This window comes from Stenella coeruleoalba, assembly GCF_951394435.1.
Source record: "Stenella coeruleoalba genome assembly, chromosome: 5".
Taxonomy (NCBI): Eukaryota; Metazoa; Chordata; class Mammalia; order Artiodactyla; family Delphinidae; genus Stenella; species Stenella coeruleoalba.
Genome location: NC_137150.1, coordinates 32,671,698 through 32,698,161, shown reverse-complemented (window position 1 = coordinate 32,698,161; position 26,464 = coordinate 32,671,698). Strand labels below are relative to the sequence as shown.

The 26,464-nt window shown below is 38.7% G+C and overlaps 1 protein-coding gene across 2 annotated transcripts in view; it reads right to left on the bottom strand.

Annotated features, from left to right (window-relative positions):
- Positions 1–2,566: 2,566 nt before the first annotated feature.
- The window catches only part of RYK (receptor like tyrosine kinase), a 102,727-nt gene continuing 78,829 nt past the window's right edge, over positions 2,567–26,464 (bottom strand). For both annotated transcript variants that reach the window (XM_079923072.1, XM_079923073.1), the window contains exons 14-15: positions 6,971–7,107; positions 2,567–5,587 (exon numbers count right to left, since the gene is read on the bottom strand). In XM_079923072.1, coding sequence (XP_079779198.1) covers positions 5,476–5,587; positions 6,971–7,107 — 249 coding nt within the window. In that variant the 3' untranslated portion in view covers positions 2,567–5,475. The remainder of the gene's footprint in view (positions 5,588–6,970; positions 7,108–26,464) is intronic.

Genomic DNA, 26,464 nt, shown 5'->3' with positions numbered 1-26,464 from the left:
AAATACGTTTCTAACATCTGTTCTTTGAAGGGTTAGAAGACATCTCCCATTAAACCCTTTAGGCCTGGTCAGCCTTAATCCTTAAAGAACAGCACTCTGAGAGAGAAAACAAAGGCCCAGAGTTTCAGTTTACTTATATATAAAATGTATGTTCTCAGTACACTTATGCATGATGTTCATGTGTCCCAGAGGATTAAGTTCAATGTTATTCTGAACTATTAAGGGCAAAAATGAACGTAGAAACAAAAATTATTAACAAGCAACTGTTTATGTTTTTCTTTTCTAGCCCCATAAATTATATCACCTCCTTTTTATCGTATGGGTGGGGGTGCAGGGCATGGGAGAGTAACACCTGGAAAAGAATCTTCCACTCAAGTCAATGAATTACTTCATTTGAGATGATTATTTCATGTACAACTCCAAATAAAGTTGACCTTATAGAAGTATGAAACAGAATTTGCAATCAGGCTAATTGTTTCTGCGACCAAAGAAAGAAGGGAAAATGAAGTATCAATGAAAAGGTGGCTGGGGGTGGGGCTGGGGGTTGCTTAAGCCAGCAATGGGGTGGGATATGGTCTTCCCTACCAATCTGTCTCCTTTTATTTCATGCTTTATTGGTTCATATTACATAAAACTTAAACTCTTTAAATTTGAATATAAATACCACATTATAATAGAACACAGTACTTTAAATGAGATGTTTTACAGAGTTACCATTTTTTTTAAAGCCTAACTGCTCTCATGTGCAAATTTAGGTGTTTTTACTTACCAATTCACTAAATATTCAGCCCTAAAATATGTCAAGCACTAAGTAGGCAGTGGAGATTCAACCTGAGTGAAACACAAGTTCCTATCCTCAAGAAATATAAACAGCCAAGTGGTAAAAATAAGCCCCCATCTTAGCTTTGCCAGAATGTAAACCCAGGGAACAAGGCTGAAAAGCAACTATGGCAGAGCCTGGAGGAGCGGGGTGAGGTGTCAGGGGAGTCTCTTGGGCACTGGGCAGTCTGGAGTAGAGTGTGGCACAGGCATAGGAAAGGACACATGAAATAGCACCACGCTCAGGCAGGAAAGTGGTAAGCTGGTGAAGCAGAAGGGGACACAGCAGAGATGAGTGGAGGCTGTGTACACCTAGGTGCTCTGAACTCCACTCTGCAGGCTCTGGTAAGGGGCTGAACGGTTCTGAGCAGGGACAGCTCAGTTTTAGGAAGCATTACTCTGGCGGAGGCTGGTTGGGTGGGATACAGACCAAGGCCAGTCCAGCAGTTTCAGGGCAAGAGGCCAAAAGATGATGATGGTAAGCAAGACCATGGCAGGTCTCAGGTCCTAAGGAAGCAACCTCAAAAAAGGCAGGTTTTCATATAATGGAAACGTTTAAAGTTCTGTGTACCACCTCTCTTCACCCTCGCATTTTCCCCCAATAAAAACATAACCTTTACCAAAACGAGAGGCTGGTGGCTAGAGCGGAGAGGCTTTCATGCTTGCAGATCAAATGACAAGAACGAAGAGTATTCCACACCCAAAGGGATTTTTCTCCCTCTGCTCGCTCATTCCCATCACCAGTGAAACATTTCCTGGAAAACAAACATGTCCCGGCCTGCCCCCACAACCCCCCACCCCAATACTTCTTTGATCTCCTCTAGTTCTGTTCCATTTCCCTTCACAGCAAAACTTCAAGTAGGGTCTCTACTGTCCCACCTAGTATTTACACTTCCACTTGCTCCAATCCCTACTGCTTCTGTCAATAATTGCATAATGCCAAATCCCATACAGGCTTCTTCTTCCACTTTGAAATGCTTTCTTTCCTTTTTTCCTGTTTTTTTGTTGTTGCTTTTTCCAACTGTAGTGGTTTCTTCTCTTTTTCTGTTATTTATTCTTCCTTCACTAGATCATTAAAAGTTGGAGTTACCAGGACCCCGTCCCAAGACCTCCTCTCCATCTACACTGGCTCCCGAAGCAAGTTCATCCAATATCATGGCTTTAAATATGGTCTGTATGTTACACTCCTACATTTATATGTTCAATGAGACCTCCTCCCTGAGCTGCAGGTTCTCATCTATCTACTCAAAATCTCCACTTAGATGACCAATTGGCATCTCGAACATGGCTTACAACAAATTACTAATTCCCCCTGCTAAAGCAAAATCCTGTTCCTCCTAGTTTTTTTTTTTTCCATCTCAGTATATAGTTTGGCCATACAGCCAGACTATATGTTCAAGCTCCAAACCAACTAGTTATTCCTGATCACTCTCTTTCCTTCTCCACCCCACCCTCCAACATCCAATGGATCCAGGTCCAATCTGCCCCTCCCAATCTCCTGCACTACTCTAATTAGTCCAAAACCACTATCTTTGCTCTCCTAAACTATGCAAGTTTCTTATAGTCTCATTGCCTCCACCCTTGCCTCCCTACAGTCTAATCTTCACAAAAATGTTGGCATAATCTGTAAACTGCAAATCAGATCACGTCACTCCCTTATTTAAAAACTCCTTGACAGCCGCATAGCACAAGGAGATCAGCTCGGTGCTTTGTGTCCACCTAGAGGGGTGGGATAGGGAGGGTGGGAGGGAGACACAAGAGGGAGGAGATATGGGGATATATGTATATGTATAACTGATTCTAACACACCATTGTAACTAAGAAACTAACCATTGTAACTAAGAAACTAATACACCATTGTAAAGCAATTATACTCCAATAAAGATGTTAAAAAATAAAATTAAATTAAAAAAAATTTTAAAACTCCTTGAATGAAATCCCACTGTACTTAGAATATAAATGTGTCCCATGGCTTACAACCACCCCCAACCCTGCTCCAATGTCTGTTCCTACATCTCCCAGAGCTCTTCCCTAACTACATTCTAGCCACATTGGCCTCTGTTCTCTTCTTCCAGTGGCAGCAGCTGGAGGATGAACAGGAAGGGCTGACACTGGAGGCCAGCTCATTCCTGCTTTAATGCTTCTGCAATTATGTCCCTTCTGCCTGGATTTTCTCATAGGTGGCTTTTTGTTACTCAGATCTCAGCTCAAATGCCACCTGCTCAGAGAAGCCTGACTAAAGACATGTAAAGTTATTCTCTGATACCACTCTGTACTTTTTTTTTTATAGCACTTACCAAAATCTTACTTATGTTCATTATCTGCTTCTTCTAACCAGAATGTGAGACCTAGAAAGGGAGGAACATCATGTCTTGTTCCCTGCATACCTTGAAGGCCAGATATACAGTTGGCGCTCAATAAATACATAATGAATGAATAACCCAATCCTCCTTACTTCTATAAATAAAATTTTCTTACAATGGGGGTGTTACGAGAAAGGAGAGAATATAATAGAGCTCTTGGTCACTAGGGCCAGCTTATACCACATCAGTGCTTTGCTAATTTGCTTCTTTACTATAAAAATTACATTTTCTACAAAATCTATTCAGTAATATTCACAAACCACTGGAAAAAGCCCAGCCATGGAAATCTCGTAACTGCTCTTTTCACTGAAGTCAGTGACTCCAAGTAGTTCTGCAAGAAAAATCTATTTAAAGTCTTAAACCACCTCTAAAACAAATATACATACATAAAATAAAACAGCTTACAAACAGAGATATGGTTAAAGGCACCACACATCCAAGCAAACTGAGAGCACCTCTTACTACATGGTAATTTGGGACAGAAGTCAATGACAGCACTTTTTTCTTTGAACCGATCTTGTGCACAGAACTGTGATATATAAAAAATGCACTAACCTGAACATATTAAAAAAATGCACTGAATGTTGGAAGGGATGCTAGAGCGGAACCACTCACTTCATGTGCATAATAATACATAATAAACGCTATAAATAAATATTTGTTGACTGAATGCCTTCTAAGATTGCAGGTTGTCAACCAAAACTTCTCTAACTTACAAAGTTCAAAGAGCTTTGAAAAAGCTGGCCCCTTAGGGGGCTGAGTATTTCATAAAACCAAAGAACCAGTGTTAATAAATGGCATACAGAAAGATCACGCTCTTGGCCTGCTTGTGACAGAGCACGTATCATGTGAGCTATTTTCCCAGATGTGCTGCTGATTCATAAAGCTCCTTTAAGAACAGCAAAAGCCTCCAACTGCTACGCATTCTCTCCTATGTACCTGTGAGAATGGGAGCAGAGGCAGGCACATGCATGCCTAGCTATTTAAGAGGTCCATTCAACTCTGCCTTAGGCCAACTCTAGCCAAGTATAAATATATACATACCCTGAATTTAATGGCTCTGGAGAAAAGTTTCAGTGCTGTAATACTTCCTTGTAATAATAATCTCAACTTTTTATTAGAACCTGGAGGCTGAGCAGAGTCAGCTGCACTCGTGTTAGGGCTTGGGAGTCTGAGTGAGACACCCATGAAATGAAACAGGGCTATCTAGCTGTTGTGTGTTCAAAGACTTACCAGACACAACCAATCATTCATTATGAACAATATTTTCAATACTGTCATAATATAAAACAAATCCTTTAATTTCTCAGGTGTTTTTAAAAAACCATTTTATACTTAAGCCAGCCTTGAAGACAGGTACAAAATCTACCTGTTTACATTTTTTTACTCAAAACAACTCAAGCACCCATTCTGTGCATGGCACTATTCTAGGTGCAATTAAAGGAATTCCTAACCTTAGAAACAAGATTTCACTTTCTGGAATTGTGTTATCTCCTTTTCCAGAGAGTAAAAATAAATAAGATCGCCACTGTTCACTACTGACCTGTCCCAAACCCACTTCTGGCTCACAGAAATGCTAGGTTCTGCCAAAATTAAGATGTTTCAATGAACTCAGCTCCTACTTCCCCCAAAATAAGAAAGGAGAACTCCTTTTCATTAAAAAAATAAAGAACAATTCTCCATGGAAGGGCAGTTTCTAATAAGTATTTTTCTCTTTTTTTCCCCTCTAGCTTTTCTTTCAGTGTTCCTCCTCCAATATTGCCTTTTCCTGTACAAGGCAAACCGACATCTTTTTCTGTTTTTCTTTTCCTAAGAAAAAGTACTGCATCTTGAAGACAAACCATTCCCAAGACTAGTGATAAATATTAAAACAAACAAACAAAAAACTTTAAAGGTGAATCACCTACATTACCTTGATGAAGTAAAAAAAATAAAAAGCAGTTGCACTAAGGTAGCTATTCCAAATACCTGTGTTTAAACAATTTTAAAAACTGTTTATTTATTTTGTAAGAATGTACCCCTAGTCCAAAGTTAACTATGTTTAAAAAAATTTTTGGCCAAAAAATTTACAAAAACATTTTCAGTTCAACCTAATGAAAGTGATATCTAGAAAATATTTGACATCATTAAGTCTGCCTTAGATAGTTCCGATTCTAAAGCATTCCTAAGGCACGGTGCTCTGGAAGACAAATGTGCTTCTGCGGCGTTGCGTGGCGTATGCGGCATCCGTGACCGGCTGCAAGTGAGCCCTGGCAGGCTCCTTCCTCCTGACGCTGGCAGACTGTGAGAGGAGTCAGACGTAGGCCCCCAGGGCTGCATGGAACTCTGTGAGACACTGGACCAGCTGCTGGAACTTGGGCCTCTCCTCCGGATCTAAGGCCCAGCAACAAGCCATCACAGCAAATCTGCAGAGTGACAAGACCAGAAAATTTGGCTAGTGATGATATAGTACTCCTAACCTTTTGGTCAATATGATACCAGTTATGTTGTCTATCTAAATGTGGGCGTGGAGAGGACGATATATTAAAAAAATCAATCAATATTACTATCTGTTGGCAGAGCTAAAATGAATTATCTGGATGATATCTGTGGATTTCAATTCTGCAACATGTCAAAATATATCAGCAAATAGAGATTGTATATAACTACCTAAAACATAGTCAAAATAATAACCTGTGTTATCCTGTACAGTTGACTCTTAAGCAACACAGGGGTGAGGGGTGCCGACTCTCTGCATAAAAATCTGTGCATAACTTATAGTTTAGCCCTCCGTATCCCCAGTTCCCCCTCATCCGCATATTCAACCAACCATGGACCATGTAGTACTGTAGTATTTATCACTGAAAAAAATCCACACGTAAGTGGACCCACATTGTTCAAGGGTCAACTGTATTTGAGTTCTGAAAGAAAGAACTTGGAAGAAGAGGAACCTTTAACTAAACTGTAAGAATCCTGGATCTACAGTAAAATCTGTGCAAAAGCTGCCACCTTGCCACAGTATAAAAACCTTCAGGGCGGCTTCCCTGGTGGCGCAGTGGTTGAGAGTCCGCCTGCCAATGCAGGGGACACGGGTTTGTGCCCCGGTCCGGGAAGATACCACATGCCGCGGAGCGGCTGGGCCCGTGAGCCATGGCCGCTGAGCCTGCGCGTCCGGAGCCTGTGCTCCGCAACGGGAGAGGCCACAACAGTGAGAGGCCCGCATACTGCAAAAAAAAAAAAAAAAAAAACCTTCAGGGGATACTGGAACTGAGACTCAATCACCCCTGAACAGCCTCCTGCCCACTCCGATCCCATTATATGGGAAGACTAGCTATGTGATAAAAGCAGGAAACAGGAACTATCCCACTCACCAGACCAGAACATCTTCCTTATACGTATATCAGTTCACACCAGCTGGCAAGGCACAACAGCAATGAGAAAGGCTCTTTATAACTAAGGATGTCCTTAAGGCTCATCCTTAAGAAAGGCTTAAGGCTCCTGTGCAGGTCCTCACTCTACACAGGAAAACTGACAGTGTTCAGTGTTTTCTCACTATGTACATAAGTCTCTTGGATTAGATTAATCACTACAAATCTGAGATGCAAAAAGTCCTAATGTCAAATGCTTTAAAAAGAATGAATGAGTCTGGCTGACTTTGTAGTTTCTCTACAGGAGTATAATTCAAGTCCAAAGAGGCATTATTCTCAAAAGGGAAGTCTCTGTACAAGTATGGACACCTGTTCTTTTTCTTTTATCCAAACGTCGTAAATGGAGTGAAATCCATGTCTTCAAGCTCAGAAAAAACTTACAGTTCATCAGGACAGTTGATCGGCTGGGCTATTCGGTAACCGTCTTTCAGGTACGCGGCCATCTCAAACGGGTCGATGTCCACATAGGGTGTTTGGCCCAGAGTCATGAGCTCCCACAGCGTCACTCCAAAGGCCCACTGAGAAGAAGAACGGCAACACCGTGAGGGGATATTTAAAACAGCTGTCAGAGTGCTGCTGCCTGTGGCCAGGAGGGGATATTTAAAACAGCTGTCAGAGTGCTGCTGCCTGTGGCCAGGTAGGGACCAAAAATAGCAGATTGATCAACTTTTTTTGTGTGTGTGGCATGTGGGATCTTAGGCGTGGCATGTGGGATCTTAGTTCCCTGACCAGGGATCGAACCTGCACCCCCTGCATTGGAAGCGTGGAGTCCTAACCACTGGACCACCAGGGAAGTCCCAGCAGATCTATTAACTCTTAATGAAAGCAAAATGTTATTTATAAAAAGAAGTCTACCATACCCAGTTAGATTCTCTTGTTGGACAGAAAGGAACATTTTAATGAATGCATTCTTTAATGTGAATATCATTATTGTATATTCTAAGGTAATTAGAGCCATGGGAAAGAATTATTTTTACTGTTGATTACAAGCCCCACCACCCAAAACTGTTAATTATGTCTAAAATTTTCCTAATATGTAAATGTGTTAAATACCATAGCTGGTCAGCAGAGCTGAAAAGTGGAAAATGCAAATCATGTAAAATATAATGTCATGGATTTTTACTATGTTCAGATAATTTAAATTAACAGATGAAAGTATACTGGAAGAATATCTTCCAACCTTGCTTGGGTAAAACATGAGATTTATTTAAAATCAACATGTAAACTATTGGTAGGAGCAGAAATCATAAGCAGTGGCAACAGTGCTCAGTCATGGTCCAGCCAGGGCTCCTCAGTTTGCCTGTGGCTTCTGGACAGTGTGTGGACGGCAGGAGTATGTCTCCACAAAGCTGCTGCCATGAGGCAGGACAAGACTCAGACTGGGGGCTCCCACTGATCTGCTGCCACGCGTGGGCCTTGAGGTCAGGAGAGCTGAAGGTGGATGAGGAGGAAGATACCTGTGTACCATGCTATCATGTTTATGAATACCTTCAAGTTGTAGACATTTGGTTTTCATTTTTCTTTCTTTTTCTCTTTTAACTTTCACAACGAACCTATGAGAATCACTGGTAGCCCAATTTTACAGATGAGGAAACAGAGAAATAACCTGCCCCAAAAAACACTTTTTATAAGTGAAGGGGGGAAAAAGGAAAGGGAAAAAGAGGAAAAAACCACAACAGGTCTGTTTATAAAATCTAAGCACAGTGCATCAAATTTTAAGTTATTTTGTTCAATAATAATGAAATACTATTCTAAAGTATACAGATTTTTTAAAGCCGTATATTTGTAAACAATAGTTTTATTTCTTATTATAATCTAGGCAAATAAGGAAACAGTGGAATGATATCTTAGAATATTTTTTAAAACTGTCAATGGAGAATTCTATACTAAGCCAAAATGTACTTGAAAAATGAAGACAAAATACAGTTTTTCAAACAAAAGCTGAGAGACTATGTCACTGGCAGACATACACTTCAAGACACGTTAGAGCAGTTCTTCATGTGGAAAGAAAAAACACCAATGGGAATTTGGATCTATACAAAAAATGAAGAGTGCTAAAAATATATGAACAACAACTAGGTATTTTTTCCTCATTTAAAAATTTCCTTAGGGCTTCCCTGGTGGCGCAGTGGTTGAGAATCTGCCTGCCAATGCAGGGGACGCAGGTTCGAGCCCTGGTGTGGGAAGATCCCACATGCCACGGAACAACTAGGCCCGTGAGCCACAAGTACTGAGCCTGCGCGTCCGGAGCCTGTGCTCCGCAACAAGAGAGGCCACGATAGTGAGAGGCCCGCACACCGCGATGAAGAGTGGCCCCCGCTCACCGCAACTGGAGAAAGCCCTCACACAGAAACAAAGACCCAACACAGCCAAAAATAAAATATAAATTAATTAATTAAAAAAAAATTTCCTTAATAGACTGTTTAAAGCAAAATCCCATGCACTGTGGGGTTTATAATATAAATGGAAGTAAAATGTATGCCCATAATAGCATAAAGGATGGAAGGGGATGAGTGGAAATACTGTATTGGAAGCTGCTTATATTAAACATGAAGTGGCATAATATTCGAAAGTAGAAGGTGTACACTGTAAGCCCTAGAACAGGTTTCCCAACTTCAGCACTAGTGACACTGTGGACTGGATGAGTCTCTGTTGTGAGAGGCTGTCTTGTGCATGGCAGGATGTTTAGTTCAGCAGCATCCCTGGCCTCCACCCACTGGATGCCCCAAGTTGTAATAACTGAAAATGTCTCCAGATATTGCCAAATGCCCCACACCCCCAGGAGGGAGGGTGCAAAACTGCCCCCAGTTGAGAAACCCTAAGCCAGACTGATGAAAGAAAATAAAAAGACACAAATAACCAATACGAGGAAGAAAAGAGGAAACATAATTACAGATCCTACAGACATCAAAAAATATTATAAGCAACTCAACTTTATGCCAATAAATTCAATAACTTAGATGAAATGAACAAATTCCTTGATATTTATGTTACCAAAATAGATACAAGAACAAACAGAAAATCTATACAGCCCAATATTTCTTAGAGAAATTGAATTCAAAATTTAAAATCTTCCCACAAAGAAAACTCTGCATCCAATTTCACTGGATGAATTCTATCAAACTTGAAAGAAAAAAATACAGTATTAGTTTCCTAATACAATGTTAGTTTCCTAGGGCTGCCATAACAAAGTACCACAAACTAGGTGACTGTTTAAACAACAGAATTTGCCTCACAGCTCTGGAGGCTAGAAGTCCAAAATCAGGGTGTTGGCAGGGCTACACTCACTCTGAAACCCACAGGGGAGAATCCTTCCTTGCCTAATCCTACCTTCTGGTGCTTTGCCAGCAATCCTTGGTGTTCCTTGGTTTGCAGCTGTAGTACTTCAATCTCTGCCTCTGTTTTCACACAACATTCTCCCCTTGCATGCCAGTGTCTCTTCTTATAATGATATCAGTCATACTGGATTATGGTCTACCTTAATTATGACTTCATCTTAACATTATATCTCTAATGACCCTGTTTCCAAAGGTCACATTCTGAGGTATAGGGGTTAGAACTTCAACCTATCTTTTGGGGGAACACAATTCAAACCACAGTACAATCCTACACAAACTCTTTCAGAAAACAGGGGAGGATGGAACACTTCTCGACTCATTTTTAGGCCAGCATAGGTATCCTAAATACCAAAACCAAAGCGTTTAGTTTTTTGGAACTTAATATCTTTTTTATTAATTGTTACCATTAAGGTAGAACAACGGCCATCCTTGAGGTCTGTGCTTTGGGAGGAGGGAAGAGACAGGGCTCAGATGCAGACGGATGTATATTTTTAAAATCTTCATAGGTTTAAGGGGAATCTTCTGTTCTGCTTAAAAATGGAAAAACGATTTCAAATTAATAAAAGTTAAAGGAAGGTGCCTGCTGACATACAGGTGTTTGTCTTTAAACTTTATATGAACTTTTAATAATGACAGTAATTAGTCATTGTAATGCTTAATTTTTAAAATAGTGTTCAGGGCTTCCCTGGTGGTGCAGAGGTTAAGAATCCGCCTGCCAATGCAGGGGACACGGGTTCGAGCCCTGGTCCAGGAAGATCCCACGTGACGCAGAGCAACTAAGCCTGTGCGCCACAACTACTGAGCCTGCGCTCTAGAGCCTGCGAGCCACAACTACTGAAGCCCGCCTGCCTAGAGCCCATTCTCCGCAACAAGAGCAGACACTGCAATGAGGAGGCCGCGCACCTCAATAAAGAGTAGCCCCGCTGGCCGCAACTAGAGAAAGCCCGCGTGCAGCAACGAAGAATAAATAAAATCTTTATTTATTTATAAAGCACCAAAAAAATAAATTAATTAAATTAAAAATTTTTAAAAATAAATAAATAAAATAGTGTCCAATTGCCACAGGGAAGGTAGTTCACTACACAGATGGAACAGAGCCCAAAGAAGTGAAGCTAGTTGGAAGGGTGTTCCTACCCCTTATTTACAAGATAAGATGGGTCTGTTCCTATTCACTGATTGCGGTAGCAGCTTCGGGGAAGGAATAATCAATCCAAACTAGATTTTGGAGGAAGAAACAATAAGAACTGGTAAGAAGTGGATACTGCCACTTGATGAGTAACCCCATCCACTGACAAGGGATGTTCTAACAACTTCTGACTGTAAGACTTTCATAGTAATGCTGGTGGTATCTGAGACCTGGAGTGTACACAGGGACCATAACAGTACAAAATATATAAGATGACTTAAAAAAAATACTTCTTTCACATTGTTGTATCCACATTACCACTAAGCACCCATCTAAGTTTCTTATGTTACATACTGCAGCACTAAGAAACACCAAAAAAAGAACAATAAACCCAAAGGGAAAGTTCCAGTTTCATTTCCTTACAAGCCAACAACCAAAAAAAGTGATTAATTACATGTTGGCTCACCAACCCTCTAAAAAAAATCAAGACCAAACAGCACAAGGATAATTTGTGGAAAACTTGCTCTCTAAAGTCTTCTGATAACTGAACCATTTAAAATTTAGACAGACTTATTCTATAATTTCCTCTTGTTTGACGTCTTTGGAAAGGGGGCAATGAGAAGGTCAGCCTGTTTTTCCCAGAGTTTTATAAAACTTTTATAAAAGGCTCTTGCTACATCCATTTAAAGAACATGTAGAGAATAACAGTGTTCTTCTATTCATCTTATTTCTCTTCTCCCAACTTGTGTTATTTTACAGCTTCTTAATATATAGGATACAAAATTTTTTCTTCACTAACAACATATACAGATGTGACTTGTCAAAAAGTATATAATACTCGGGACTACCCTGGTGGTGCAGTGGTTAAGAATCCACCTGCCAATGCAGGGGACACGGGTTCGATCCCTGGTCTGGGAAGATCCCACAGGCTGCGGAGCAGCTAAGCCTGTGTACAACTACTGAGCCTGTGCTCTAGAGCCTGCATGCCACAACTACTGAGCCTGTGCACCTAGAGCCCCCCTGCTCTGCAGCAAGAGAAGCCACCACAATGAGAAGCCCGCACACCACAACCAAGAGTAGTCCCCCACTCGCCACAACTACAGAAAGCCCGTGCATGGCAATGAAAGACTCAACGCAGCCAAAAATAAATGAATGAAAAATTTATTTATTTTTTAAAAAGTATATAGATCAGAGTGATGTGAGGTGAGAACTCCACCAACCCTAAAAGGTCTCTCCCCTAGAATCTCCAGAAAGGAACATAGCCCCGCTAGTACCTTGGATTTAGCCCAGGAAAAGTCCAAGCTACAGAAAGCCATGTGGATGAAAGTCTCTTGGTGCTCCAGCCAGGAGTCAGGGCTCTGCCTCTGAGGTAGGAGAGCCAACTTCAGGACACTGGTCAACAAGAGACCTCCCAGCTCCACATAATATCAAACGGTGAAAACCTCCCACAGACCTCCATCTCAACACCAGCACCCAGCTTCACTCAACGACCAGCAAGCCACAGTGCTGAACAACCTATGCCAAACAACTAGCAAAACAGGAACACAACCCCACCCATTAGCAGAGAGGCTGCCTAAAATCATAATAAGGCCACAGACACCCCAAAAACACACCACCAGACGTGAACCTGCCCACTACAGAGACACGATCCAGCCTCATCCACCACAACACAGGCACTAGTCCCCTACACCAGGAAGCCTACACAACACACTGAACCAACCTTAGCCACTGGAGACAGACATCAAAAACAGCAGGAACTACGAACCTGCAGTCTGCAAAAAGGAGACCCCAAACACAGTAAGATAAGCAAAATGAGAAGACAGAAAAACACACAGCAGATAAAGGAGCAAGATAAAAATGTACCAGACCTAACAAATGAAGAGGAAATAGGCAGTCTACCTGAAAAAGAATTCAGAATAATGATAGTAAGGATGATCCAAAATCTTGGAAATAGAATGGACAAAATGCAAGAAACAGTTAACAAGGACCTAGAAGAAATAAAGATGAAACAAGCAACAATGAACAACACAATAAATGAAATTAAAAGTACTCTAGATGGGATCAATAGCAGAATAACTGAGGCAGAAGAACGGATAAGTGATCTGGAAGATAAAATAGTGGAAATAACTACTGCAGAGCAGAATAAAGAAAAAAGAATGAAAAGAACTGAGGACAGTCTCAGAGACCTCTGGGACAACATTAAACGCACCAACATTCGAATTAAAGGGGTTCCAGAAGAAGAAGAGAAAAAGAAAGGGACTGAGAAAATATTTGAAGAGATTATAGTTGAAAACTTCCCTAATATGGGAAAGGAAATAGTTAATCAAGTCCAGGAAGCACAGAGAGTCCCATACAAGATAAATACAAGGAGAAATACGCCAAGACACATATTAATCAAACTGTCAAAAATTAAATACAAAGAAAGCATATTAAAAGCAGCAAGGGAAAAACAATGAATAACACACAAGGGAATCCCCATAAGGTTAACAGCTGATCTCTCAGCAGAAACCCTACAATCCAGAAGGGAGTGACAGGACATAGTGAAAGTCATGAAGGAGAAAAACCTGCAGCCAAGACTACTCTACCCAGCAAGGATCTCATTCAGATTTGATGGAGAAGTTAAAACCTTTACAGACAAGCAAAAGCTGAGAGAGTTCAGCACCACCAAACCAGCTTTACAACAAATGCTAAAGGAACTTCTCTAGACAAGACACACGAGAGAAGGAAAAGACCTATAATAACGAACCCAAAACAATTTAGAAAATGGGAATAGGAACATACATATCGATAATTACCTTAAATGCAAATGGACTAAATGCTCCCACCAAAAGACACAGATTGGCTGAATGGATACAAAAACAAGACCCTTATATATGCTGTCTACAAGAGACCCACTTCAGACCTAGAGACATATACAGACTGAAAGTAAGGGGATGGAAAAAGATATTCCATGCAAATGGAAACCAAAAGAAAGCTGGAGTAGCAATTCTCGTATCAGACAAAATAGACTTTAAAATAAGGACTATTAAAAGAGACAAAGAAGGACACTACATAATGATCAAGGGATTGATCCAAGAAGAAGATATAACAACTGTAAATATTTATGCACCCAACCTAGGAGCACCTCAATACATAAGGCAAATACTAACAGCCATAAAAGGGGAAATCGACAATAACACATTCATAGTAGGGGACTTAAACACCCCACTTTCACCCATGGACAGATCATCCAAAATGAAAATAAATAAGGAAACACAAGCTTTAAATGATACATTAAAAAAGATGGACTTAATTGATATTTATAGGACACTCCATCCAAAAACAACAGAATACACATTTTTCTCAAGTGTTCATGGAACATTCTCCAGGATAGATCATATCTTGGGTCACATATCAAGCCTTGGTAAATTTAAGAAAATTGAAATTGTATCAAGTATCTTTTCTGACCACAACACCATGAGACTAGATATCAATTACAGGAAAAGATCTGTAAAAAATACAAATACATGGAGGCTAAACAATACACTACTTAATAATGAAGTGATCACTGAAGAAATCAAAGAGGAAATAAAAAAATACCTAGAAACAAATGACAATGGAGACACAATGACCCAAAACCTATGGGATGCAGCAAAAGCAGTTCTAAGGGGGAAGTTTATAGCAATACAAGCCCACCTTAAGAAGCAGGAAACATCTCGAATAAACAACCTAACCTTGCACCTCAAGCAATTAGAGAAAGAAGAACAAAAAACCCCAAAGTTAGCAGAAGGAAAGAAATCATAAAAATCAGATCAGAAATAAATGAAAAAGAAATGAAGGAAACAATAGCAAAGATCAATAAAACTAAAAGCTGGTTCTTTGAGAAGATAAACAAAATAGATAAACCACTAGCCAGACTCATCAAGAAAAAAACAGAGAAGACTCAAATCAATAGAATTAGAAATGAAAAAGGAGAAGTAACAACTGACACTGCAGAAATACAAAAGATCATGAGAGATTACTACAAGCAACTTTATGCCAATAAAATGGACAATCTGGAAGAAATGGACAAATTCTTAGAAATGCACAACCTGCCAAGACTGAAGCAGGAAGAAATAGAAAATATGAACAGACCAATCACAAGCACTGAAATTGAAACTGTGATTAAAAATCTTCCAACAAACAAAAGCCCAGGACCAGATGGCTTCACAGGCGAATTCTATCAAACATTTAGAGAAGAGCTAACACCTATCCTTCTCAAACTCTTCCAAAATATAGCAGAGGGAGGAACACTCCCAAATTCCTTCTACGAGGCCACCATCACCTTGATACCAAAACCAGATAAGGATGGCACAAAGAAAACTACAGGCCAATATCACTGATGAACATAGATGCAAAAATCCTCAACAAAATACTAGCAAACAGAATCCAAGAACACATTAAAAGGATCATACACCATGATCAAGTGGGGTTTACTCCAGGAATGCAAGGATTCTTCAATATATGCAAATCTATCAATGTGATAAACCATATTAACAAATTGAAGGAGAAAAACCATATGATCATCTCAATAGATGCAGAGAAAGCTTTTGACAAAATTCAACACCCATTTATGATAAAAACCCTGCAGAAAGTAGGCATAGAGGGAACTTTCCTCAACATAATAAAGGCCATATAGGACAAGCCCACAGCAAACATCATCCTCAATGGTGAAAAACTGAAAGCATTTCCACTAAGATCAGGAACAAGACAAGGTTGCCCACTCTCACCACTCTTATTCAACATAGTTTTGGAAGTTTTAGCCACAGCAATCAGAGAAGAAAAGGAAATAAAAGGAATCCAAATTGGAAAAGAAGAAGTAAAGCTGTCACTGTTTGCAGATGACATGATACTATACATAGAGAATCCTAAAGATGCTACCAGAAAACTACTAGAGCTGATCAATGAATTTGGTAAAGTAGCCGGATACAAAATTAATGCACAGAAATCTCTGGCATTCCTATATACTAATGATGAAAAATCTGAAAGTGAAATCAAGAAAACACTCCCATTTACCACTGCAACCAAAAGAATAAAATATCTAGGAATAAACCTACCTAAGGAGACAAAAGACCTGTATGCAGAAAATTATAAGACACTGATGAAATAAATTAAAGATGATACAAATAGATGGAGAGATATCCCATGTTCTTGGATTGGAAGAATCAACATTGTGAAAATGACTCTACTACCCAAAGCAATCTATAGATTCAATGCAATCCCTATCAAACTACCACTGGCATTTTTCACAGAACTAGAACAAAAAATTTCGCAATTTGTATGGAAACACAAAAGACCCCGAATAGCCAAAGCAATCTTGAGAACGAAAAAAGGAGCTGGAAGAATCAGGCTCCCTGACTTCAGACTATACTACAAAGCTACAGTAATCAAGACAGTATGGTACTGACACAAAAACAGAAAGATAGATCAATGGAACAGGATACAAAGCCCAGAGATAAACCCACGCACATATGGACACCTTATCTTTGATAAAGGTGGCAGGAATGTACAGTGGAGAAAGGACAGCCTCTTCAATAAGTGGTGCTGGGAAAACTGGACAGGTACATGTAAAAGTATGAGATTAGATCACTCCCTAACACCATACACAAAAATAAGCTCAAAATGGATTAAAGACCTAAATGTAAGGCCAGAAACTATCAAACTCTTAGAGGAAAACATAGGCAGAACACTCTATGACATAAATCACAGAAAGATCCTTTCTGACCCACCTCCTAGAGTAATGGAAATAAAAACAAAAATAAACAAATGGGACCTAATGAAACTTCAAAGCTTTTGCACAGCAAAGGTACCATAAACAAGACCAAAAGACAACCCTCAGAATGGGAGAAAATATTTGCAAATGAAGCAACCGACAAAGGATTAAATCTCCAAAATTTACAAGCAGCTCATGCAGCTCAATAACAAAAAAACAAACAACCCAATCCAAAAATGGGCAGAAGACCTAAATAGACATTTCTCCAAAGAAGATATACAGACTGCCAACAAACACATGAAAGAATGCTCAACATCATTAATCATTAGAGAAATGCAAATCAAAACTACAATGAGATATCATCTCACACCAGTCAGAATGGCCATGATCAAAAAATCTAGAAACAATAAATGTTGGAGAGGGTGTGGAGAAAAGGGAACACTCTTGCACTGCTGGTGGGAATGTGAATTGGTTCAGCCACTATGGAGAACAGTATGGAGGTTCCTTAAAAAACTACAAATAGAACTACCATATGACCCAGCAATCCCACTACTGGGCATATACCCTGAGAAAACCAAAATTCAAAAAGAGTCACGTACCAAAATGTTCATTGCAGCTCTATTTACAATAGCCCGGAGATGGAAACAACCTAAGTGCCCATAATTGGATGAATGGATAAAGAAGATGTGGTACATATATACAATGGAATATTACTCAGCCATAAAAAGAAACGAAATTGAGCTATTTGTAATGAGGTGGATAGACCTAGAGTCTGTCATACAGAGTGAAGTAAGTCAGAAAGAAAAAGACAAATACCTATGCTAACACATATATATGGAATTTAAGGAAAGAAAATGTCATGAAGAACCTAGGGGTAAGACAGGAATAAAGACGCAGACCTACTGGAGAACGGACTTGAGGTTATGGGGAGGGGGAAGGGTGAGCTGTGACAGGGCGAGAGAGAGTCATGGACATATACACACTAACAAACGTAGTAAGGTAGATAGCCAGTGGGAAGCAGCCGCATGGCACAGGGATATTGGCTCGGTGCTTTGTGACAGCCTGGAGGGGTGGGATAGGGAAGGTGGGAGGGAGGGAGACGCAAGAGGGAAGACATATGGGAACATATGTATATGTATAACTGATTCACTTTGTTATAAAGCAGAAACTAACACACTATTGTAAAGCAATTATACCTCAATAAAGATGTTAAAAAAAAGAAATAAAAAAAGGGAAAGAGAAAAAAAAAGTATATAATAATTCTTTTTTACTCTTTGATGTAATAGTCACTAATGTTGGGACTATTCAGAGATTTCCATTCTGTTACTTCAGGCTGACCTCAATATATTACATATGATGAAAAAAAATTTTGTTCAATTCTAAATGATCTCATCTGACCATAGCAAAAGCATAATCAAGTGTTTTATGGCTAGGCCTTTCTGTTAACACTGGAAACCTAACATCCCTTTCTCATATATGGAAATAGGTTCAGATGACCAAAGTGGAATTAACTTAATGTGGGACAAGTGCTTTCCAAGCTTGAGTAATAAGAAAAATCACCTGGAGTGTTTGTTAAAATTACAGATTCCTTAGCCCCATCCTAGTAATTCTGAGGCCTGGAACTCAATATTTTTAAGAGTCCTAGCTGGGTCCTAAGATCCTGCAAACTTAGGAACTAGTCTTAGATGTGTTAGCAGTGGTGGTCAGACAGCAAAGACAGAAGACAGTTTTTATGTATTTTTATTGTAGTATGGCCAACATACAATAAACTGTTCAATTTGATATATTCTCACATATGTACACACCTCTGAAACAACTGCCACAATCAAGATAATGAACATATCACATATCCATCACTTCCCAAAGATTCTTACAGCTCTAATCCCTTCCTCCCAGTCCCCACTATCTCCAAATAACCATTAATCTGCTCTCTGCCACTAACATTAGTTTGCATTTTCTAGAATTTCACATAAATGGAATTATTAAAACTGTACATTTTGTCTAGCTTCTTTCACTCAGAATAACGATTCTGAGATTCATCCATGATATATTGACAGTTCATCCCTTTTCACTGCTGAACAGTAGTTCATTGTATGAATACAGCAGTTTACCCACTTACCTGTTGATGGACATTGAATTATTTCCAGGTTTAGCTACTAAAAATAAGGCTGCTATGAACATCTATGCCCAAGTATTGGTAAGGACATATGCTTTCATTTACCTAGGAGCAAAATGACTGGATATGGTATGTACATGTTTAACGTTTTAAGAAACTGCCACACTGGGAATTGTCCCTGGTGGTCCAGTGGTTAGGAATCTGCTTTCCAATGCAGGGGATGCAGGTTCGATTCCTGGTCAGGGAACACAGGCCATGGGGGAAATAAGCCCACATGCCCCAACTGCTGAGCCCACAGGCCTCAACTAGACAGCCCACACACCACAACTTCAGAGCCCACGTGCTGCAGTGAAGAGCCCTCGTGCCACAACTAGAGAGAAGCCCATGGGCCACAATGAAGATCCTGCGTGCCACAACTAAGACCCAACGCAGCCAAAAATAAATAAATTAAAAAAAATTTATTAAGGATAAAATATCTCATACTTAAAAAAAAAAAGAAAGAAAGAAACTGCAAAACTGTTTTCCGAAGTGTATGTACCATATTACATTACCATCAGCGGTATAAGAGAGCTACCGTTCTTCCATATCCTTGCAAAGACTTCAGTCTTCAATTTTAGCCATAGTAATGGGTGGGGAATAGTATTTTGTTGTGGTTTTAGTTTGCGTTTTCCTAATGATTAATGATGTTAATCATATTTTCATGTGCTTATTTTCCATTTATATATCTTCACTGGTGAAGTGTCTGTTGAAATATTTTGCCCATTTTTATATTGGGTTGCTTTTTTATTACAGCTTTTTTATTTACCCTGCTATCTGAAAGTAGAGCATTCCTATGAAACCTTTTGTAAACAGAAATGCCATAAAGTGAGGCAGCAATTACTTTAGAACACATCTTACTAACACATGCACAATATAAATCGAGATAAATCACAGATGCTCACAAGCACAGTTCAAAGCCATGGTGGCTTGATACTGAGATGCTGAGTGTAGTGTCTGGGGAAGGAGCTTGGTGGGGCCACTCTCACTGCCTGGGGTGCAAGATGCCTCTATAATGGCTGCTACAAAACAAACACTTGAATGCTGTTTTTGCTTTTCACCTTTTTTTTTGTAAAACCAAAAATCTTCTTTCGATTTCTCTTGGTTTGTGAAAACAGGTACTAACATACGTCTTTCGTAAAAGCGAAGTGGCATAAAGCAAACTTTTGAAAAGTGGGGAATACCTGTACTGAATTTTTAGAGTTCTTTATATATTCTGCAAATATGTCCTTTACCAGATATATGACTTGCAAATATATCCTCTGAGTGTGACTTGTCTTCTCATTCTCTTAACACTATTTCAAAAAGTACAAGCTTCAAATTTTGATAAAGTCTAATTTGTTCTTTTACAGATCTTGAGTTGGTGTCTTGTCTAAGAAATCTTTGCTTATGGCAAAGCTCCAAAGATTTTCTTCTATTATTGTCTTCCAGAAGTTTTATAGTTTTAGGTCATGCACTTAGGTCTGTGACTTATTTTGAGTTAATTTTTGTACATGGAGCAAGGTATAAATTGAAGTTCATTTGTTTTGTAGCTGGATATCTAGTTGCTCCAGGACCATTTGTTTAAAAGAGAATCCTTTCTCCATTGACTTGCCTTTGCACTTTTGTTGCAAATCAGTTGTCCATACATATGTGGGTCAAATTTTACATACTCTATTCTGTTCCACTGATCTACCTATCTACCTTAATCCCAATACCACAACTATCTTGATTACTGTAATTTGAAATCAGACCCATAACTTTCTTTTTTCAAAGCTGTTTTGCCTATGGTTCTTTGCCTTTCCATATCAATTTTATCAATCTGTCAACTTCTACAAAAAAATAAAAATTAAAAGCCTGCAAAGATTTTCTTCGGAAATGTGTTGAATCTATAGGTCAACTTGGAGAGAACTAACATCTCAATATTGAGTTTTCTGGCCAACAAACAACGTACACCACTCCACTTATGTAGGACTTTAATTTCTCTCAACAGTGTTTCATAGCGTTTTCATCATATAGGTCTTTCACAATTTTTGTCATATTTATTCCTAAGAATTTCATATTTTATGATGCTTTTATGTTTTTAAAAAACTTTTAATTTCTGATTTTTATTAGTATGTAGAAATACAACTTACTTTTGTACATTGATCTTATATCCTGTAATCTTTCTAAACTCATTTATTAGTTCTAGTAGCTATTTTGTATATCACATTGGATTTTCTTCATAGACGATCAAGTTGCCCACAAATAAAGAGTTACTTTTTCCTATGCAATATTTTCTTACCTTTTATTTCCTTTTCTTGCCTTAGTGCACTGGCTAGAACCTTGAGAACAATACTGATGAGAGTGGGTGCCCTTGTCTTGTTACTGTTATTAGGTAAAAAGAATTCAGCCTTTTAGCATTAAGTATGATAACAGCTATAGGGTTTTGTTTTTGTTTTTGTAGATGCCCTTTATCAGACTGCTAGGAATTTTTACTAGAAATGAATTTTGGATTTTTTTCTAATACTTTTTCTGCATCTACTGAGATGATCATATGGTTTTTATTTTTTAATATGTAATACAGTAAACTGCACTGCTTGACTTTTCAAATGACTGAAAAAGCTTGTATTCTTGGGATAAAGCCTATGTGGTCATAATATTATTTTTAAATATATTCATGGGTTCTAAACTTCTGTTTAATTTTTGCATCTGTGATCATGAGTGATAATGATCTGTAGATCAGTTTCAAGGTAATGTTGACTTCACAGAATGAGTTAGAAAGTATTCTCTCCTCAACTTTCTGAAACTGTATAGAATTTTTATTATTTCTTCCTTAAATGTTTGAAGGCATTCGGCAGTGCCCTAGAGTTTAATCTAGGCCTAAAATTTTCTTTTGGGGCAGGTTTTTAACTAAATATTAAATTTTGGGGGAATTACCTGGCAGTCCAGTGGTTAGGACTCCACACTCTCACTGCTGAGGGCCTGGCTTTAATCCCTGGTTGGGGAACTAAGATCCCACAAGCCACGCAGCAAGGCCAAGAAAACACAAAAATTCAATTTTTATATGGCTATTCAGATTATCTACTCCTTGAGTGAGCTTTGAAAATTCTTATCTTCCAAAGAATTTGTCCATTTCACCTGTGTCTAAATTTATTGGGAAAAAGTTCATAATATTCTCTTACTATTAATACCTGTGAGAATCTTTAATGATATCACCTCTCTCATTCATTATATCGTTAATTTGCAACTTCTTTTTTTCCTGATTAGTCTGGCAAAAGATTCATCATTAATGATATTCTCAGAGTTAAGCACTGGTTTCACTTGATTTTTCTCCACTGCTTTTTTCTGTTTCATATTTCACTGACTTCCATCTAATCTTTATTATTTCCTTTCACCTACTTACTTGGGAGTTAAACTGCTCTTCTTCTAGTTTGTTAAGGTGAAAACTAAGGTCACTAATTTGAGACTTTTCTTCTTTTCTAATATTGATGTTTAATAGTATACATGTCGCCCTTGAGCAGCATCCCCCAAATTTTGAAATGTGTCTTTACTTTCATTCAATTCTAAGTACTTTATAATTTCCCTTTTGATTACTTCCTTGACACATGGGTTACTTGAATGTGTATTATTTAGTTTCTAAATATTTGAGGATTTTCTAGATTCCTTTTTGTTGTTGTTGTTTTAATTTATTTTTATTTTTGAGTGCATTGGGTCTTTGCTGCTGCTCGCGGGCTTTCTCTAGTTGTGGTGAGTGGGGGCTACTCTTCATTGCGGTGCGCGGACTTCTCGCTGTGGTGGCTTCTCTTGTTGCAGAGCACGGGCTTCAGTAGTTGTGGCTCATGGGCTCTAGAGCACAGGCTCAGTAGTTGTGGCACACGGGCTTAGTTGCTCCGTGGCATGTGGGATCTTCCCGGACCAGAGATTGAACCTGTGTCCCCTGCATTGGCAGGCGGATTCTTAACCACTATGCCAGCAGGGAAGTCCTAGATTCCTATTTTTGATTTCTAATTTAATTCCACTGTGTTCACAAAACCCTACTTTGTGTGAATTAAATCCTTTTAAATTTATTGACTTGATCATGATCCAGAATGTGGTCTACCTTAGTAAATATTCCATGTGAACCTGCAGATATGCATTCTGCTGTTGTTGAATGGTGTGTTCTATAACTGTTAACTAGATCAAGTTGGTTGGTACTGTCATTGAAATCTATATCCTTACTGATTTGCTGTCTATTTTACCAATTACTACACAAGGCACATAAAAATATGTTCAATTATCTTTTTAAACGATTTAAGTAATGAGAAAAAAAACCTGTATACATTTACCCATGCAGTTACCATTTCTGGTATTCTCCGTTCCTTCGTCAGACCCGTATTTCCATCTGGCTGGTTCCTAAAGGACTTCCTTTAACATTTCTTATAGTGCGCATCTGCTAGTTATGAATTCTTTCAGCTTTTCTATTTCTGGAAAAGTCTTTATTTCCCCTTCAGTTTTTGAAAGATATTTTATCTGGATATAAAATTCTACATAAGTTTTTTCTTACAGTAGATGTTCAAGATGTTTAAAGATGTTGCTTCACTGTCTTCTCCCTTGCATGGCTTCCAGTGAGAAATTTTCCTGGTTCCTCCGTATATTAACATTCTTTTTTTTATGGCTGCTTTTAAGATTTTCTCTTTATCGCTAGTTTTGCGCAATTTGATTATAATGTGTAACGCATTAGTTTCTTCGTGCTTATTTTGTTTGGGGTTTGTTGAGCTCTTAGATCTGTGGATTTATAGTTTTAATCAAATTTGGAAACATTTCAGTTATTTCTTCATTATTCTTTTAGTCCCCCACTGCCCCGCATCTCCAATGCATGCTTTTGTGGACCCCGATTACAACTATATTCAGCAACTGAAGTTGTCCCATAGGTCAATGAGAGATCCTTCTTCAAGAATTTTCTGTACCTTCTCTCTCCCATCTCTTGCTTTATTCCCATCTCAGACAAGAGGTATACCTCCTCCTATGCCAAACTATACCTTTACATGGGCTTCTGAGCCCGTTCACCTATCATCTCTTGGACCTCCCCTCCAATAATCACAAGTCCATCTCTTTCTCCCCATTGCTTCCCTGCCTAAAAGCCACACCAAACAAACCCAGTAAAATAAAACACAACATTAACACAATAAAACCTCTCTTGATCCTGCCAACCCATCAAGCTACAATCCTTCTACTCCTTTTCATAGCTAAACTTCTTCAAAGTGTAATCTATTTATTGTCTCCACTTTCTCACCTCCCACAGAGCCCTTAACAACCATATCCATCTTTAATGATTTACTAAACCTGCCTGTTCAAAAGCCCTCAAAGATTTCCTCATCCTTTCTGACTACTGCAGATATGTTTAGAGACTAGACTCTCCTTGAAACTATTTCCTTCCTTGGTTTCTAAGACACAGCATTCTCTGGATTCTCTTCTTACCTTTCTGTTTGATTCATTGTTCATCTTTCCTTTCTCACTAACTAAAGTAAATATTCCCTACATTTTCTCTTGGCTTTCTTCTCTCTTTATATTCGCCACCTCTGAGCTCAACAAACTCTCTTGTTTATTCTATCACACACTTTTACGAAGCTGATGTACAATTTCTAATATCCTGCTTCTATGTCTGTCCAGAATTCCAGACCTACATTCCACCCATCAGTATCCTGAACTTAACATGCCCCATAGCAAATCAATCATGTTTTCCCCTCAAACCAGACAGTCTACCTGTTGTCCTCAATTGTGTTGCATCTTTACAGTGCAAAGATTGCACTTACATTTTCAGAAACATGGGCCCTGGGCACAAAAGCAGAGTAGGTATCTATGCAATATATCTAATACTTAAGAGGGAGACCTTAGGCCACAAATGTCAATTAATAAATCATTTACTCATAAATAACAACTGTAGTCAAAAGAACACATGGGATCTCTGAATTGAAGTCTGTAGGAGTGAGACAAGGAGAAAAATGAGGATTCAACATGGAAACAGAGGGTAGAAGAGGACAGTGTGAGGCCCTCCAAGATTCTTTTACACAGTCACGTACACAGCTCTCTAAGGATAAGATTAACACTGCTACGTGCACACACACACACACACACACACACACAACTTTAATTCTGTAAATATGGAAAACCTTCTAAAGGAAAATAATTAAGTCAGAGTTCCCCACTGCCTGTTCTGGGAAAAATGACTTGTGCCAGAAAATATAAGGCAGCGTGTGATAGGTGCCATTATTAGGTAGATAAAGAATTCTTTATGGGTGTCATTAAGTAGATACAATTCTCTGGGATCCAAAGATGATCAAATTAAATGGCACAGAAGCACCTGGCGAGTTTGGACTCAGCAGGAATTTCGGATTGGCTTAAATGCAGAATATAAAGAAACGTACAGTAGAAAATATAAAACTGAAACATGAAGATAAGGAACAGAAGTTCTGAAAACCAAGGCGAAGGAGTTTGGATTTCTCTTTACCAATTCCTTTAACTAAGAGTTCACTCTGAAGATCAAAATATCATACAGTAACATTCCAAGCAGTGGAAGCTTGAGTTTAATCGACTTTCATTAACATTAACTAAACAATTTTCACAAGTTTCCAAAACTAACACTATGCCGTACTCGAGGTACAGGCTTTATTAGTATATACCCCTTTCTGAATATCCAATTTTTGAAGCTATACTATTCTACGAATTTTCATTTTTCAGACATGTATTTTCCAGGCCTTTCCAATAACCACAGTGGAAATATGTATCTATAGAATTATGCTACTTTAAAAAAGCTTTACTGGATGCACAGTGGTGGGCCAAGCCCCTGGCACACTGAGTGGAGTCAAGGGCCAGGGGCCAGGATCCAATTAATAAATTCACACAAGTGACCTTTAAAGGGTTCTTTTTAACAATTCTTCAGTGTAAACTATCACCTAAAAATCTTAATAATCCTTTATACTTATCACTGTGGCTAATACTTTTCTATTCCAGCTAAACAAATGTACCCAAGTGTACAATGACTATATAGAAAGTGCATTTTGACTGCATCAGGTATCGAATTTAGTACATGCCTGCTAACTCAACTTCAAAAATCTGCAAACTTTAGGCACAGAGTGTCCTACGTGACTGAAAAGAGACCAAATCTGTCCTAGGATCTAATACTGGATGCCTACCAAGCCATCACACATATCTGCTATATATGGTACTTTCCTCCACTGTATCAGATGCTTAGACATTGCTCTATCAGAACACTGGGGCTATTTGAAGGGGATATTAAATAGAATGATAAGGACAAGGCAGGAAAGGAAAGGAAGGGTATGTTCACAAGATCTCTTAAGGAAAATATCTATTCTCAAGGAGAGCCAAATACAGAAAATAAATTGAGTGCAACTACTTGATCACAAGACAGGAACTGTTCACTCTGAAAATATATTAACTGTTCCTAAAGTAAATCCATTTATTCCGCATTCCCAGGAAATATTAGGACTATTTCATAAAACTAAACAATATTTTCTTAATGTTAATAAAATTAAACTTTAAATCTTTATTTCCTAAAGTAATGTCTGAA